The sequence below is a fragment of the Mustela putorius genome, unplaced genomic scaffold, assembly GCF_011764305.1.
Source record: "Mustela putorius furo isolate JIRA1106 unplaced genomic scaffold, ASM1176430v1.1 tig00003898_pilon_pilon_pilon, whole genome shotgun sequence".
Lineage (NCBI taxonomy): Eukaryota > Metazoa > Chordata > Mammalia > Carnivora > Mustelidae > Mustela > Mustela putorius.
This window is the reverse complement of record NW_025422047.1, coordinates 9,201,874-9,218,876: the sequence shown is the minus strand read 5'-3', so window position 1 is coordinate 9,218,876 and position 17,003 is coordinate 9,201,874. Positions and strand designations below refer to the sequence as shown.

Sequence of the window (17,003 nt, the reverse complement as noted above, 5' to 3'; positions counted from 1 at the left end):
GACGCTACGTGTCTCGGACCTCAGTTCCTTAGCTCCTGATGGTGGGAGCTCTGAGGGGTCGTTAGCACACGTGAAACTGCTAAGAATGCTCAAAGCAGTGTGAACTAGTGCAGGGATTTTCAAATATTTTGTAGGCTTTTTTTTTTTTTTTGAAATGGAAATACTTTTCAAATCAAATTTCCCTAGAAGCCCAGTGTATATGAAGTCTTTAAAAACCAGCTGCTCCGCTCGATGAAGAGGGTAGAGCTTTTTTCCCTCGGCACACCCACATCACCCATGGCAGCTGGGGGGCACCTCCAAGGAACCTCTAGCACTCCGCAGAGGACTGAACAGAGGGCTCGGATTAGTGGCATGGTCAGTGGGGGAGAGGTCGGAACACTGACCTGTAGGTCCAGCCCTGCCCTCACACACAGGAAATGTCCTCTCTGGCCTCAGGTTACTCATCCATACATATGGATGACAAAACCTGCTTGAACTTTCCCATAGGGCTCTTGGGGGAAGGGGACAGGAGATACCGAATATAAAATTGTACCACAAAACATTTAAGATGCCGCACAAATATAAGGGATATTTTCGAGACATGCTCATGCAAGTGAAGAGGACACAAGAAGAGTAGAGAGCAGCTGCCATGCTATGCAGATCCTGGCTGGAGACATACGTCCCACAGGGGAAGCCAGAAGAAGGCTAAGCCGGCAGAGCTTATGGCTGCAGTGCAGAAGGCAATGGGAAAACCGGAGTCTCTGACCAGTTTCTGAATCCCCATCTGCCTTTCCATGCTATGCATCTAGAACAGCACCCATGGGCAGACCTGTGGAAATAAGCTTCCAGAACTTTGGTTCCCAGCAGGCCCCAAAGCCCCTGTCTTGCCCTGCCTTTCAAGCCAAAGGTCTTGCGCAAGCAACTGATGCTTGCAGGGATCCTAGAGCAAGCATGGGTCACAGATGGAGGGGGAATGTATGCCTGTGGCCATGGGGTGGCCATGGGCCACCTTTGCTAAGGCACACATCTCTGGGCCCAAGTGTGGGTCTGGATAACACAGGCCTTGGTGTGTAAGGAGCCTGAACCAGATTGGTGAGAGTAAGAAACTTGGGTCTGGAGCAGACAGACATGGCTTCCAGTTTCCCCACTCATTAGCTGTGTGTCCTTGGGCAAACTTCTTCACTTCTGTGAATACGTGTAAAATAGCTATAGAAAGGGAATGATGATAGCAGCTACCTTGTAGATACTGTTGTGACAGAAAGCAATGCATTTTTTACCCTCAACACAGTGCCAAATCTCTGGTAGGTACTTGATTAATATCAGCTCTGGTATGTACCAGCATTAGTACTCAGAGGACCTCTACGTTGAATCCTTCCAGGAACCACCATAAACACTAACACTGAACCCTGTCCGATGGCCTATGGCTACTACCTCATGGGCGTGTGGATGCCCAAAGGTCAGTCATTTCTGGATGGCACTCAGAGTTGTCAACCCCAAATTCAGAAAGGGTTAGCCATCACGGTAGATCTTGGAGACCATGGGAAGGTTACGGGGTAAATGGAGCAGGAATGTAGGAGGGAGTTTGAATTGCTTGACAACTATAATCTTGAATTCTAAAACCACACAAGGAAAACAGTGCCCTCCCCTCCCCCCGGTCCCAGATGACAGCTTTGCTCTGAGGCCCCTGAGCTGCTCTTAGCACACATGGTCACCATCAGCAATGGTGTCCTTACAGCAGAGTGCTTATAACCAGGATACTTAGGAGGAGATCTTAGAGGCCCTGGTGACTCTACCACAGCCTCCCAAGTTCCCAAGAGGGGAAGCTGTCCAGGTAGCTCTCATTCCTCATTAAACCAGCCTCTGGGATTATGGGGGTGAAGATTTCTTCCCTCTACCCCACTGCTGCCTAGACAGAGCATGCAGAGTCCATTGGTTCCCACGGCTTAGAGGAGCCTGCGCTTGGAATGGGAGGTCACTTGGAATGGGAGGTCTAGAAGGGGACTTAGAACAAGAGCTTCCCCTAGAACAAGAGCGCCGGCAGTGACTTAGCCTCTTTGGGTATCCTCTTCCACCCCAACCCCAGCAGGCCAAGAAAATAGGAGGAGTGAGGAGCAGGCAGAGGAAAGGAAGGAGGGAGAAGGAGCAGCCCCATCTACAGAGCAGGTGGCTGGCATCCCAGGATCGTCTCCATGGAAACCCTCACACACCTATCTCACCATACCATGAGAAACCACCGTTGCCATTCCCCCCAAGAATCAAGTCGTGCTTAGCAGAGCTAAATCCACTTCTGAGAAAGAAGGGGTGCTCCTTTGGGTTTTTGCAAGAGGCCTATTTTCATTGGCTGGCCATCCTCTCCCTCCCTCATAGGAGAGGTCGGCCTGGTGGTGCCCAGAGGACTCTGGGGCCAGATGGCCTGGCTCCCAGTGCTGGCTCTGCAGCCTGGGACAAGTCAGTTCATCTGTCTGTATCTTGGCTTCCTCTGAAAGTGGGGATAATAACAGTACCAATCTCACAGGGTCGTTGTGGGGACGGAGTATACCCATGCGAAGCAACCGAAAGAGTGCCTGACACGGGGGCCCGGGGAAGGCAGGTTCACATACACACACACATGCACAAACACACTCTGTGTCTACCCACTCACCCTGTTACACCCACCTTGGTTTTTTTCTTTTTCTGCATAAGGAAAGGAAACAATAAATGCCGAATAAGTGAAAGTCAAGTTTCCAGAAAACCCAGTGCCTTTTGGCTTCCCTGTGACTTGGTCCTCAGCTTGGGGTGAGGTTCCGGGGTCCAGGAATCTGGGCTACATAGAGCCAAAAGAGGCCTGGGAGTTGAAGGGAGGGGAAAAGTGTCTGGGTCCAGAGCCTGGCAGCTGCTCCAACAGCCACTCTGCTTTTATAGCCCATTCCTATCCTAGACACTGCCAAGGAAAGGGATCTTTTGGCTAATGATTTGTATTTTTAATTGAAGTTAGTTACTAAAACACCAAAAGAAGTGGCTTACCTAAATTGGCCTAAAAATGAATGTTGTCTGATTTACAGAGTTTGGGTTTTTTTTTTTTTTTTCCTGTTGTTGTTATTGTTGTTGCAAATATTTAATATAGAGACTTAATATGGAAATCTAGGTTTGGGGCTTTAAAAAATAAATAAAACTGGAAGGTGTGGTAGGCTTCATGTGCTGGTTACCGCTATGACAAAAATCTGGGGAGCTGAGAGCAGCTGTTGTCTGCACCTTCCAGATGCCGCGGTCACCACCACTCCCATTGTCCCTCCAACACTGAAGCTTAAGAATCAGTTGAGAACTACAGGCAAATATGCCTGTTTGGGGACATCCAAACCCCCACCTTCCTGCCCTAGTCAGGTGGCATGCCAGCTCCCATACACTCCTGAGTTTGAAACCCCTGGTAAATACACTATTCGGATGACTAGTGTTTAAAAGATGAGAATAGCGCGCCTGGGTGGCTCAGCGGGTTAAGTGTCTGCCTTTGGTTCAGGTTGTGATCTTGGGTTCTTGCGGATTAGAACCATGAGTGTGACTCCCCAGAAGACAGTTTGGTGGGACATTTGCTGTCCCCTTATTGGCCCAAGTCACGCAGAGCACAAACCAGGCCCAAAGGCCCAAGGTCGGCACAAGACTCCTTAATACAAGGAGACAGCACATATGCCAACTCTATGCTTGAAACTCTGGGATTCCTAACCCTGGGAGCAGGTCTCCATGTGGTGACCAGGGAAAGAGCCCGAGTCTGGGCTCCAAGAATCTGGATGTCAGTTCCATCCCTGCCGCCTGTGAGCTTTGGGAACCCAAAGGAGCCATTTAACCCCACTGAGCCTCTTCTGGCTGGAAGAGGCTCAGTGGGAAGTAAGGAAGTAAGCCTCTTCCTTACTTTAATGCCAGTGATAATCATAACCTTACTATATCTCAGAAATCTTGCAAGGGTCAAGCGAGGTTAACGCATGGGAGAAGGACCTCATAAGATACAAGGCATGTGACTAATAACAACCGTGTGGGAGCCTGTGCTGTGCCAGACCCTTCACATATATGATCTCACTGATTCCCACTTCACAGAAGCCTTGCAAGGCACCTCTGTTATCTCTATTTTACAAAGTAGGGAACTGAGGGGTTACATAACTTGTCCCAATCACCCAGCTGATAGGTGGAGGACCCAGCTTTTGACTCTGACTCCAGAGCTGGTGTGTATTTTCTGTATCTGAGATGGGCCCTTATAACCCAAGCCAACTGCTGCTGCCCTTGTTGTCCCTTCCCGTGGATGGCCTTGACCCCCTCCCTCTGGCGGCTCAAATCACTACTCCCCTCCAGGACCCTCTTCTGTGCTTCCTAGCCCTTGGGCAGACTGCATGGCTCCAGCACCGTGAGGTCTGTTACTCTAGTCACGACAAACAGAAATTGCAGAAATATGGAAGAATTGCTCTGCACGCCCCAGATGCCCATCTTCCTCTGCCAATACCGCCTCTCCCCTCCACCACCCTTCTGTCCCCTGCCTGGATCGTGGAATGTGACCCTCGGGGCCTTTTCACACATCAGAACCAAACCACTCACCACTGGCCGGTCCACAGAGATGGTGTTTTCAACTTCCCTGTGAGAAACACAAATGGGAGGGACTGTCAGAGTCACCAGGAGTGGGCAGGAAGCACAGAGAGGATTTGCTCAGGACACTCAACTTCTCAGAGCCAAGTCGGGACTGACCTCAAAGGAACTGCAGGAACTAATGTCTCCCACCACGGGGACCAGCCCTGTGTCGGCGCTATCCCCAGCAGCCAAGGGCACACACGTGGGTTCTTGTTGGCTTTGCCCAGAGCATCCCAAAGCCAAGCCCAGCTACCTACTCATGCCTTGTGTTTCTTTTGGGGCAGAGTTCAGAGGATTTGGGCTTTATGAACTCATCTTCAGTGACCAAAAATGCAGGATATGGCCATGCTGGCTTCCCCAGGCCACCTGACCTAAGGGCTCCATCACCCCCAATGCCTCCTATCCCTGTTCCCTACTCTCTTTCTTTCTTCTTCTTCTTTTTTTTAATTTTAAAGATTTTATTTATTGATTTGACAGAGAGAGACACAGCGAAAGAGGGAACATAAGAAGGGAGAGGGAGAAGCAGGCATCCTGCTGAGCAGAGAGCCCAATGCAGGACCCTGGGATCATGATCTGATCATGACCTGGGATCATGACCTGAGCCCAAGGGAGACGCTTAATGACTGAGCCACCCAAGCATCCCCCCCCCTCTTTCTTTCTTCTTATCACTTATCTCCCTCTAACACATATATGTATGTTTCCCCAGGTCTTGTTGTCTCCTCTTAAGAATGTTAAGCTCCATGAGGGCCGGGATTTCTTTGTTCAATTCACTGCCCTATCCTCAGAGCCTAGAAGAAAAGTGCCTGCAACACAGTAGGTGCTCAATAAATAACTGTGGGATGACAGACTGAATGGAGATGTGGCCAGTGGCTCAGGAGCAGAGGAACAGGGTTCTGCTGGTCAGCATATCCCAGGACTCCTAGAGGGGACCGGTCTAGCCACCCCATGCCTCCAATCTCTGGAATGGGCTTTTAGGGACAGGTGGGGCAAAGGGGGCTGACTCACTCTGAGAGGTTCCTCTTTTCGGAGAAGACCCGGAGGATGAATTCTCCCTCCTGGTGGGGCTCATAGGTGGAGGGCACAATGACGTACTCGCTGGGAGGAAGGCGGAAGCGCTCGGACACCTCTCGCATGTTAATGTAGGTCTTGCTCCTGGCCTTGGAGGCATTGTACAGGAAGAAATCCTTCTGCAGGTGCTGCTTGTTCCCGTGCATCTGACGGAGAGAAGAGCCAAGGGATGGAGCTCCTTGAGAAGGATGCCCTGTCCTGCTTACAGTCCCCCTCCAGGGGTCTCTTCCTGGCTCTGGTCACCCAGTTCACAGTCATGATTAATGCCTCAAATAGCTCCACATCCCTGGAGTTCCTACCCCATTTCTTCCTCCTTTTCTGTTGTGATTCGGAAGTGAAAGTCAAGTCTATCATTCTGCCACTTACCAGAACTGCTGCTGGTCAGTTCCAAATCACCTCCAGGCTGAGGAGGGACCCCAAGGAGGCAGAGGGGCCTTGGCTGGGGTCTGAGGGAGGCGATTCCTCCATCCCAAAGAGGGCAGTCACCCTCAGAATGCGTGTGACAGTGTATTAATTGTAAGTGTGAATGTGTATGAGTATGAGCAAGTGTGTGTGTGTGTGTGTGTGTGTGTGTGTGTGTGAGATATGAATATAAATGTCTGAGAGCATGTGTGTGACAGTCTCTAGTGGGAGAGAGGGCACATCGTGACGGTGACAGTCGGGAGATCACCCTGATGCACCCTCTCTGGAGTTCGTGACACAGGCAAGACCCTCCCCTATCATAGTCCTGCCCTCAAACCCCACCAGGAAGCTTCCCGATGTGCCACTGATGGACACAGGACCCCCGGGCAACGCTGTGCACAACTGCTGACTGCTGCCGCTTCGATACCTCTTTGGGGACCTTGAGGAAAAACAGAAAAAGAAGCTGCTCAGATTCTGTGGATTTCACATCTGCACAGGGATGAAATGCACGTGGGACGGGAAAGCCAGCCACTGTGGAATGCATGCAGAAGCCTGATTTCCCACCACTGATCCGGCCAGCCCCAGCCCCACTCCACTCCTCCATCCCGGGTTTTTGCTCCTGTGGCAAATATCTAGGAGATTCTGACACAAGTGGGCCTGATACCAGGAGTTCTGGGAGGGGACACTGAGTACTGGGGAAGTCCCCAAACCCTCCACTCAGAGGAATGTGTTGCTCCTGGCCTTGGAGGCCAGGAGTGGAGTGGAGTATCTGGGGCGGTGTGTCAGTGGCTGGAGTGTCTGGGGCGGAAGCCAGTCAGGAACTGCACACCTCGTAGATGGCAAAGCCAATAGTGAAGAGGTTGGCCCCCAGCTTCCGGTCCTTCCGCCGGTTCTTCTGCATCAGGGCCACCAGGAAGCTGCAGATCACCTCCGAGTCGTCGGGGTCATCGTCCTCCTCCAGGAGCTTCAGACGGTACTGTGGGTTGGTCCAGAAAGTGTCTGTGCCCCCCAGGAAGGAAATGTGCATTCAGATGTGCCTCTCAGGGAACGGGCAGGAAGAGGAGTAAGACAGAGGAGTCCTACTGATCTCCTGCCCCTAACTGCTCAATAAATACAGAAGGAGTGATTCAGGCATTTGTCAAACGATGTGGGGGGAGCAGTGGGTAGCCCACACCTTTCTGCAGATGGAGCCCCCCTGCTTGGCTGTGTGGCTCCTCCTCCCTCTCCGAGCTGTGATTATCATTCTCTGCTGATGGCTTCCCTTTCCTCACCCGCCCTTGAAATGCTGTTGGCCCCTGGGTTGTGGTCTCAGGCCTCTCTCCCACCCCACTGTTCTGCACCCCCTGGGCTGTCCCTGCGTAAGGATGATGTAGACCCCAGCCCCGTCTCCACCAGACTCCCTCCGTCCCTCCTTCCCCTCCTCTCTTCCTCCTGTCTTCCTTCCTTCCTCTTCCCTTCTTTCCGTCCTTCCACAGATACATGTTGACTTCTAGTCATACCACCAAGAACCATTCTAATCCATGCAACCAATTCTCTACGGCACATCTTCACCTGGCTATTCTACAGGGGCCTCAAACTCCCCAGGTCCCCAGCTCAACTCCCCTCCCTACAAGCCCACAGCCAGCTCCACCGTAAAACCAACAACACGTCCAACTTTTTCTCCTGTGTGTCTTATGCTGTGACACTGACACCCTCCCTTGGGCTTCCCCAAACTGAGAAACTTGAAGTCACTCGTCAGGGACTCCTCCCAATATCCTGTCCCCTGAATCTGCCCTCTTCCCTCGATATCCCCCACTGGGACTTGCTCCAGCTTTCTTCATCTCTGGCTTGCAGCCTTGCAGCCGAGGCTAATTCTGTGTTCAGTTCCAACCCTCAGCATTACGAATGCAGCACCCTCCTGACACGGTGTCCTGCTGTTACCAGCTCCCTACTGCACACTCCTCGGCATGGCAGTTTCCTTCTTGGTAAAATGGGGAGGGTCTCATAAGATCAGATACTCCCAGAACATAGTACTGGCTCAGTTCCTCCTGGAGCCCTCCCCCAACCCTGAGCCTCTCCCACCTGGGAAGTTGCGGCAGCCTCCGGCAGAGCAGCCCCTCACCCAGCGGCCCTCGTTCACAGACACCGTCCAGGTCTGCAACTTGTCGGACTCCAGGGCATCAGCCGTGAGGTTGCAGATCTCCAGCTTTGTGAAATGGTAGATGAAATCGTCATAGGACATCCTGAGAGGTTGGAAGAGAGAGGCCCGTGTGGGAGGCTGGGAAAGGTAAGACTCGGGGACAAGCTAAGCACGATCAGACCATTCAGACGAACTTGGGCGTGGTGCCAGAGAGGACCCTGTCACTCCTCTCTAGGGTGAACACTATCCACTCTCATGTCTCCACCCCATACTACCATCTCTTCCGGTAATGATTCAGACTTCTGTGTCCTAGGTGGGAGAGCTTGGCAGCAATTCAGTTCTCCAATGGAACCGTGTCCCTCTGCACTGGACCCAAGCACTGCGCTGGGCTTAGCAGAAAGACAGTTTAGGGAAGGACAGACAATGAAGCAAGCAAAACAGAGATCCCGAAGAAAGTTCCCTTTAAGCTGAGAGTTGAGGGCCACTTAGAAACGATCAGAGTGAGGGTGAGCGTGGCACTGGGCGAGCAAAGGAGAGCTGCCTTGGCTAGAAGACAGCTCCACAAAGGCCAGGGAGCAAGTGGCTGGAGTGGCATGTACCACAGAGGGGCACGGGCGAGGCAGGAGCCACATCATGCTGGCCTGGTCCCAGGCTCAGTCACCACGGTGACTGGGCTGGCTCCTCGCAGAACCCCATCCTTGCTGGGCCTCGGACTGGAGGAGAATAGGGCCCAGATCTCCTGGGGACTGCGGTCTGATGGCCTCTTTCCAGGCACTGAGGTTTGAGAAATCAGCTCCCCATCTCATCTCTTACCCTTTGGAGTCCCTCTGGGTTCTGGACTCACCAGAACTCTCCATCCTCAGTGACCTGGTGCTGCAGACGGGCCTTCTCATCTTTGTCCACAAAGCTCCAGTCCTTCCAACTGGAGGGAAAATGGAGGTATTATGGAAGGAAGAAGAAGGAGAGGCCTGATGTAGGTTGGGACAGGAGTAGCAAGAGGAATATAAAAAAACTGAAAGAGTAGTTCACCTTCTAATTGTAGCAAGCATGAAGCATCAAATTGGAAATCTGATCTGATCCCCTCAGTGTAAAACCCAATAATGGCTTCCCACCATCCATAGGAATAAGACCTTAAATGGGTTTGTAAGGGCTTGATCCTTCTGAGGGCTGAGGTGGTTTTTTTGTTTTATTTTGTTTTGCTTTTAAATCCCTCCTCACACTTTAAAAGTTGATCTCTGGACATAGAATGACTGGATTCCACTTGGTTTTAGATTTTTTTTTTTTTTAAGTAGTCAGGGAGCCCAACATGGGACTTCAACTCACAACTCTGAGATTAAAACCTGAGCTGAGATCAAGAGTCAGGCGTTTTACTGACGAAGCCACCCCAGCGTCCCCCAGGATTCCATTTAATATTACCAGTACTAGCTGTGTAACCTTGGGAAAGTCACTGAACCTCTCAGCATCTGTTTCCCCAACTGCAAAAGTGGAATGAGTATTACCATCTACTTAGAGGGCTCCGATGAGCAATGAATGAAATTATGCATGCAAAAGTTTTAGAACAGCACCTGCCCTCTAATAAGTAACTGTCTGAGTTCTAAGAAAAAGACCAAGCATGTAAACATTTCCTTTCTCCTATCACCCCAGGAAATAGCCTGGCTGCATGGTTCTAAAGGCTGGCTGGTCTTCCACACTCTCCCCAGGAGGGAGGAAATGAAGCGCATTTGTGTTTCAGGCATGCTGAGGAGAATAAAGCTAAACCGGGTTGTCCTTGGCAAGGTGAAGGATTGCGGAAGGGCTTGGGGTCAGGGAATGCTCGAGGGAAAACGGAGGTTCCGGAGAGCAGAAGGAGGGACCCAGAGCAGGGAGCGTGGTCTCCTTGAGTGATCCAGAGATGGGGCCCACTTGTCAGCAGTCCCTGCGTGGAGGCATTGGTAGGATGTGGGTTAAGGCTGGACACCAAACTATGGGGCTGGAGAACACAGTGAGGGTCCCGGTGGGTGGCCTGGGCCAGTGGACAGCTGATGGGGCACCACGGGCCTTCCCAGACCAGAGAGCCCAGATCCCATGCCAATCTCTCCCACAACCTTTTCTACTCTTCCCATATCCCACCCAAACTAGGTGAGGGGCGGGTTTATCTTCAGGAGCTTTATCTTCATTATTAGTGGTTGTTTTGTCCTTCCCACTGGAACTTGACATTCACAGGGGCAGGGCCTATGTTTCCCTGTTCATTTCTAAGTTCCCAGGTAGTAGCGTGGGGCCTGCCACCTATTTGGCACAGAAGAAGTGGGGATTTGTTTCACTGCTGAGGGAAGGAACATGGTCAGTGTCTGCAAGAGGCCATAAGAAGACTAGAGTCAGCAGATTATCCCAGTCTCTCCGGGGAGGCTGCCTGTTCAGGAGCCAGCCTCAGTGCCCAGACCTGTGCCTGCTGTCCAGCCAGTGCTCAGTGACGCTAAGTGAAGGTAGAGCTGAGTGAATCAGCAATGATGGCGCCCTGGGTGGAGGTAAGCCCAGAGGCTGAAGAGCACAGGCACAGCTACTGAGTCCTGCTATGTCCTCTTGGGAATGAAAGAGCTCAAGGGGCTGCCCCACCCCCCACTCAGTGTAAGCAATTGGGAACCAGTGATTGGTGCCCTCTAAAAGCTCTGTAAATGTTTTTGAGCCATCATATAACTTTCCAGTGTTTGTTATTTTTCCTACACCCAGTTCGTTCCTCTCGGTGATAATTAGCAAGCTCGTTCGGGGGCACTATGTTCTTTTTATGGGGACACTGAGGGAGAGGAAATCTTAGCACTGGCTAGGTACTCTCCAGCTTACCACGTGAGCGGTAACACTGTTCCCATTTTACAGACAAGGAAACAGAAGGGAAATCCAGACTCCAGCCTTCAAACTTTGTTTCTACTGGACCTACCCCACGCTTTCTAGAAAGTTTTCTTTCCAGCCAGTGGCCATCTGTAGGGTCTCTGGATCCCCCAGCTCCCCTCGCTCCTCTGCGGGCCCTTCCCTGGAGCCCATGTCCCCTCTTCTCCTCTGAGGATCATGAGTTTTGAGGGTAATTTTAGACCAAGCATCTGTAGTACTCTCATGGTGTGGTATTCAGCGAAGCCTGGCCCCAGGCTCTGCGGGCCCCCCTCACCTACCCATCACTCCACGAGCCGTTCCACTCCACCTGGCCCCAGGGGTTCCGGAGCCGCACCAGCTTCACTTTCTCCCCCTTGAACAGGGCCTTGGACAAAGAGAAAAGGCTCTCTTGGTCTGGGCCTTCCTGGAAAGGTTTTCTGTCTTGCCCTCAGAGCTAGGGTGGTGTTAGGGAGAGAATCCTGTACAGGGGCTGCCCTGCCAGGTCCTGGTCAAGGAGACTCTGTGGAATGGCAGGGGGAATGCCAGAACCCTAGAACTGAGTCTGCAGAGGTCAGGGCTTGACTGTCTGCTGAGAAGTGATTTTCCTGGCCATTATGAGCTTTGGGGGAGAATGGGCATGGTGAATATTGTGGGGCCACTCGAGCACTCTAGGTATCTTTGTTTGAATTAGAAAAAAAAATACACCTTGCAGGCCAAGGAGCTACAGACAAATGGCCCCCATAGGTGGACCAATTCAAAAAAAGTGCTCCTTCCTCCAGTCTCTGCCCATCCTTGTGGATGGGGCACAGCCTGCTCAGCTGTGTGCAGTGGTCCTGACAAGGTTCCTGTCTCCAGCCAGACGTGTTAGGAAGAGCAAGATATTGTAACTGTTCACCTCCCAGAGAACAGGAAACACGAGAGCCTGTGAAATTAATTCCATAAAACCGAAGTGATTTCTATTTGCTCCCTGGAAATGTTGGAAAAACTGCCATCTTTAGCACTGAAAGCAAAGATGACTTGAGCACCACCTGGTGGCAAGATCCACCTTGACAGTTCCAGGGGCCCCCTAGAGCCACAGGCTCTGGACTCAGACCTTGAGCAGAACCCCACCCCTCCCCCCGCCCGCCCAAGAGGAGGCAACCCTGCAGAGGTGAAAGGGCTCAGGTAGCTAAGTCCTGACTTTGGGAGGCGACCCAAGTGGCTCCCAAGCCCGCCTGCCCTGCCAGCCTCACCTCCTCCAGCCCAGTGACCGAGTAGGCATGGCCCTTGACTAGACCACACGCCATTCTTGTTTCATACTGAACCGGAACAATCGTCTGTGGAGCAAAAACCAGACAGCCTGTCAGGGGTTGGATGCCAGAAGTTCTGTCACCTCTGAGACAAAGCGCACATGAGATAATTTTCCAGGTTCTGTGAGGACAGGAATCCTCCACGCTCTGAAAGGGGGCCTCCCGGCCACGCGAGGACCACTGCTGGCCCTTTTAGACAGTCAAGAAGACATAGCCCAGAAGAGTGGTTTCCCTCAAGCTGGTTGCCCTGAAAAGGTCTGTTCTGATCACCACAGATCCATGTGAGGCTGCGACAATGTCGAGGTAGGTAAGACGATCCCTGCCCCTCGTTTCTGGATCTCTTGGGGTCTTAAAAGAAGAAACAGGGACAGATGGAGGCTGTCCTGGACTCGGGCTTCCCCTTACCGTGAGCCCACCCAGAGCTGACTCTTCCCAGTAGAGAAATGAAGTGAGAAAAGAGGTTAGATGAAACATATAGGTCCAACCTCCTTTCTGTATATCCCCTCACTTCCTCCAGATCCACCAAGAACATCATACTCAAGAAATCAAGAGTCACAGCATCCAGGGAGGGAATTTGGAGGCCAGAAGCAAGTCCTTGCTTCAGACACGACTCAGCCTAAGGAGGCAGGGGAAGCTCTTCCATTTTCAGAAATCCCCAAGGGACAGCCCCAAGAATGCTTGGCAGAGGGTAGGGTCTCCAATGCCCCGGGTGCTCTAGACCGTTTCTCTGTGGTTTTACATGAGCTCTGGGAACCATGCCGGACTGTGCAAATCATGAGCCTTTTCAAGTTTGGGGTTGTGGATGGACCCTGGGCTTTTTGGCAATTAGCCTCTTCCATATCTCAGTCCTTACGTGACCCGGACCATACTGAACAGATAGGGATAGGGCAGGAGATCCACACATCCCTCACGTCTAGACCTGGGACACCACTTGAAACGACTCCGTTGGCATTACTTATGCACATTTCCACCGGCAGTCTGTCCCAGAGGATCATCATGACACACACAAAGACGTATCTCTTAGGATGTTCACAATAGCATTCAAGATGGGATCGGGAGGGACAAAAACCATAAGAGACTCTTAATCTCACAAAACAAACTGAAGGTTGCTGAGGGTAGGAGGGTAGGGAGAGGGTGGTTGGGTTATGGACATTGGGAAGGGTATGTGCTATGGTGAGTGCTGTGAAGTGTGTAAGCCTGGCGATTCACAGACCTGTACCCCTGAAACAAATAATACATTATATGTTAATAAAAATAATTAAAAAAATAACAACCAATACAAGAAAGGGAAACAATTCCATTTTCCAATAATAGGGTATTGGGTTAACAAACTATAACCTATTGCTATGTTGGCATACCATGCAGCCACTAAAAAATGCTTTAGGAGACACATTAACAATATAATTCATACTGGCACATTATGAACATAAGGCTAACTGAACAAAGCCTAACTGCAAAGAGGTACATAGACTATGAGATTTTAAAAATAAACATTTAGATGAACTGTATGCAAAGAAAAATCCTAGAGGGATGTTTACTAAATACTTAAGAGTTACTACCTTTAGATGGGAGAGAATGTAGGTTAATTTTTCCTCTGTTCTTTTCTGAACGGCTCAGTCAGCATTCTTCAGTGAACATGCGTTATTCCGAAATACTCAACTATAAGCGCCATGAGGGAAGAGACTGTTCTAGTGAACAAAAACTATTTTGTTTGTTTGCTAGAAGAGTGTCTGGCACTCACTAGGAGCTCAATAAATATGTGTTGAATGAACAAATGAATGAATTAGAAGAGGAGAAGTATTTTAGAATACGTGAAGTCTCTCTTGTATTTCTACTTGTTAATTTGTTATCAGAGAAACTGCCAGGACCACAGGATAGGAAGGAGCTCCCACAGATATTCCCTCCAAATCCGGTTTCTCCCACCTTCTTCAGGAGCCTTGGAGAGGGCAAGATATTCCAACCCAGACCCTTGGGAGGCCCATGCAGAGGTCAGTGTGCAAGCACTGTCTGTTGAGGGGAGTCTAACACCAGGAGGCCCCGGTCATGCATGCCAGAGGGGTTGGTCAGTCCTGACAATTGGAGGTGTACACACCCGGGTCGGTCTGTCCTCTGAGCCTCTGGGAAGGAGGTCTGAGTCCCTGAGCTGCGAGTTATCCATATTCCTCACCATCCGTGCAATCAAATCCCCCATTTTCAGTCCAGAAGGAGAGGTTCCATAGGTCATGTTTGTGCCATCCTGAGGCCCAGTGGGGACAGGGACAGTCCAGGAGAAGGAGTGAGAGCAAACAAGGGAGGGCGACAGAAAGGGAAGGAGACAGAATGAAGGAAGGGGACAGACAAGGAAAAGAGGAGAGATAAACGGTGTGAATGGAGACAAGATGGAGAAAAATGATATACAAAGAAAATGTTCATCGATGGGTGTTTAATGCTAGCTGATCTTCCCATGCTTTCGGACCCATTTGGATTATGGGGAAAGGAAGGAAATTCAGGAATTCTGCTTGGGTCCCTTCCTCAGTGATGGAAAGCGCCAAGACTGTTACACACTAAGCAGGCCCCAGGGCAGGTGTGTTTCCTGGCCAGGAGGCCTGGCCAGTCTACCATCTCCTTCCCCTTGGCCCCAGTCTCGGCTCACACCACTCCACTGCACTGAGACGGTGCCTGCTGACCAAGCTTCTCCCAGGTGACAACACAAAGCCCACGTCCTAAAGCTCAGTGACTAGGAGGCTGTCTTAGGGAATGGCGGGCTCTGGTACAGAACAGGTATGTGGTCAGCTTAATTAGGCCGGGCTGGGGCTGAGCAGCACCAACCACAGGAGGCCCATGCTGACACAGGCCTCTGGACCTATTTGTACCTCAAGTCCCGGGCTTGGAATGTCTTTGCCCCATCTCTTTGGTGAAAATCCCCAGAGACACTTCTTCCCTGAAAAATTTTCAAAGTTGAGAGCCAGTCCCTGCTTCCTAAAACAAAACATCTACCACATCCCAGAGGAAAGCCCTACACTACTCTACATCACATGAGGGGCTTCCTACACCTTGGCTGCTCCCCACCCTGCACCCCACACCCCCAACTTACATCAATAGAGCAGCCCATGAGGGAGCCTCTCTCGATGGCTTTCTTCATGATCTTGTACATGTCTCTGGGAGCATCCTTGATCTCAAAAAACTCGGTCACCCCTCCTGTGAAGTCCTCCATGGCCTCCGTAGTGTTCCCACCTTTCAGAGCCTCATAGGAACCGTGAAGCCTTGGGGAGAGAATGAAGACCAGTCCCAGGTCCCAGCATTTCAGGGGACATGACCCAGGAACCATGCCACCAGGACTTTACTCTCAGGTCCTGTGCTGTCTTCTTGCCTAATTCCCCAACAACTCTGTAAGCTAATGGGATAGATACTGTGATTTCCTTTCTTTGCGTTGTAGAAACTGTGCTCCAAAGGCTAAGTGGCTTACCCAAGGCACCAGAGACCCGGAAGCACTGGGACTGGAACCCAGCTATTCCCACTTCCTGGTAGTTCTCTTTCCACCACATTCTAAACCCTAAGGAAGGGTTCCATTAGATCCATTAGTAATGGCTGGGGTGGAGCTTCCAAGGTGAGAGCAACATGACTTTTTTCATATACTACAAGATCAGGATGTTGAGCCAAGACAAACCCTGGGACGTGAGCTTCAGAGATACAATGCTCAGATCCAAGACTTGCAACACCAACCTTTAACTTGGAAGGCAGAATTAAAGTGCTCACGATAGGAGGCCGAATCCAAAGATCTTCTATACATGACTTCATTCTATCCTTAAATATAGCATGTTTAGTTACAGACATTGCTGCCTGGACCCGATCGTCTCGGACTCTGGGTCACAGTTGAACACACACAAACACATACACACACACCACAAATGCCTCCTCTTGTGACAAGACTTTGGGCTGGATTTTACAGCTGCCCCAATCACCACTTCTAGTCCCACCTCACATCCTTGAGCATTGCCTTACTTAGCATAAGCTTTCTCCAGCAGAGCACTCCAGAATTCATTGCGGTGGTTGGATTTGGTGAAAACCAGTTGGTTGTTGTAAGTTGGCAGGCAGTCATCAATAACCACATCTACCCAGTCTCCGTAGCGCCAGAACTACACAAAAGCATCAAGGACAGAGGCACATCGTCAGATCACCTTTGGGATACTTTTCTCTACTCCAACATTCCCTTGAGTCTCTTTGGCAAGCAGCCCCATTTCCTCTGTTTGGCCTCTTGGTGCTTGTCCATACTCTTGGGTTTAGGGTGTGTGCATCCTTCTCTAACTGGACTGTGAGATTCTTGAGAGCAGAAAGTGGGGTGCATACCACTTTCTCCCTTCCACACAGTCCAGCCCAGTCCTGGGAATGGTAAGTGCTCCGTGCATATCTGAGGACTTGAGATTTTCATTCTCCTGCTCTCCTGGGTCTACGTATTATAGTTTAGGTATCTTAGCTGACTTTAATGTGCACTCAGGGTTCAGAACTACTGGTCTAGGTGAAGGTGATGTATTGATTAAAGATCAATCAAGAGATGACACACAAGGTAGAAATTGCTGCTGAAGAAGAAAAATTGACAGGGAAGAGGGAAGTGCCCCAGAATATACTCTGGCTATAACAGGAACATTGTCTAATCATTCCAGTTCTGGATGTTTTGTTTTTTCTTTTAAGGTTTTATTTAGTTCTTTGAGATAGACCATGAGCTGGAGGGAGAGGAAGAG

At 50.7% G+C, this 17,003-nt stretch overlaps 1 protein-coding gene across 4 annotated transcripts in view; it reads right to left on the bottom strand.

Moving 5' to 3' along the window:
• Window positions 1–17,003, bottom strand: part of CAPN3 (calpain 3) — a 49,656-nt gene that overhangs the window by 4,287 nt on the left and 28,366 nt on the right. For 2 of the 4 annotated variants that reach the window (XM_004751191.3, XM_004751197.3), the window contains 12 exons: window positions 16,267–16,400; window positions 15,359–15,527; window positions 14,378–14,521; window positions 12,229–12,312; window positions 11,296–11,381; window positions 9,000–9,077; window positions 8,098–8,258; window positions 6,866–7,035; window positions 6,464–6,475; window positions 5,572–5,780; window positions 4,537–4,573; window positions 2,635–2,652 (listed from right to left, as the gene is read on the bottom strand). In XM_004751191.3, the coding sequence (XP_004751248.1) occupies window positions 2,635–2,652; window positions 4,537–4,573; window positions 5,572–5,780; window positions 6,464–6,475; window positions 6,866–7,035; window positions 8,098–8,258; window positions 9,000–9,077; window positions 11,296–11,381; window positions 12,229–12,312; window positions 14,378–14,521; window positions 15,359–15,527; window positions 16,267–16,400 (1,302 nt within the window). The remainder of the gene's footprint in view (window positions 1–2,634; window positions 2,653–4,536; window positions 4,574–5,571; window positions 5,781–6,463; window positions 6,476–6,865; window positions 7,036–8,097; window positions 8,259–8,999; window positions 9,078–11,295; window positions 11,382–12,228; window positions 12,313–14,377; window positions 14,522–15,358; window positions 15,528–16,266; window positions 16,401–17,003) is intronic. The other 2 variants (XM_004751192.3, XM_004751194.3) reach the window with 2 other exon arrangements.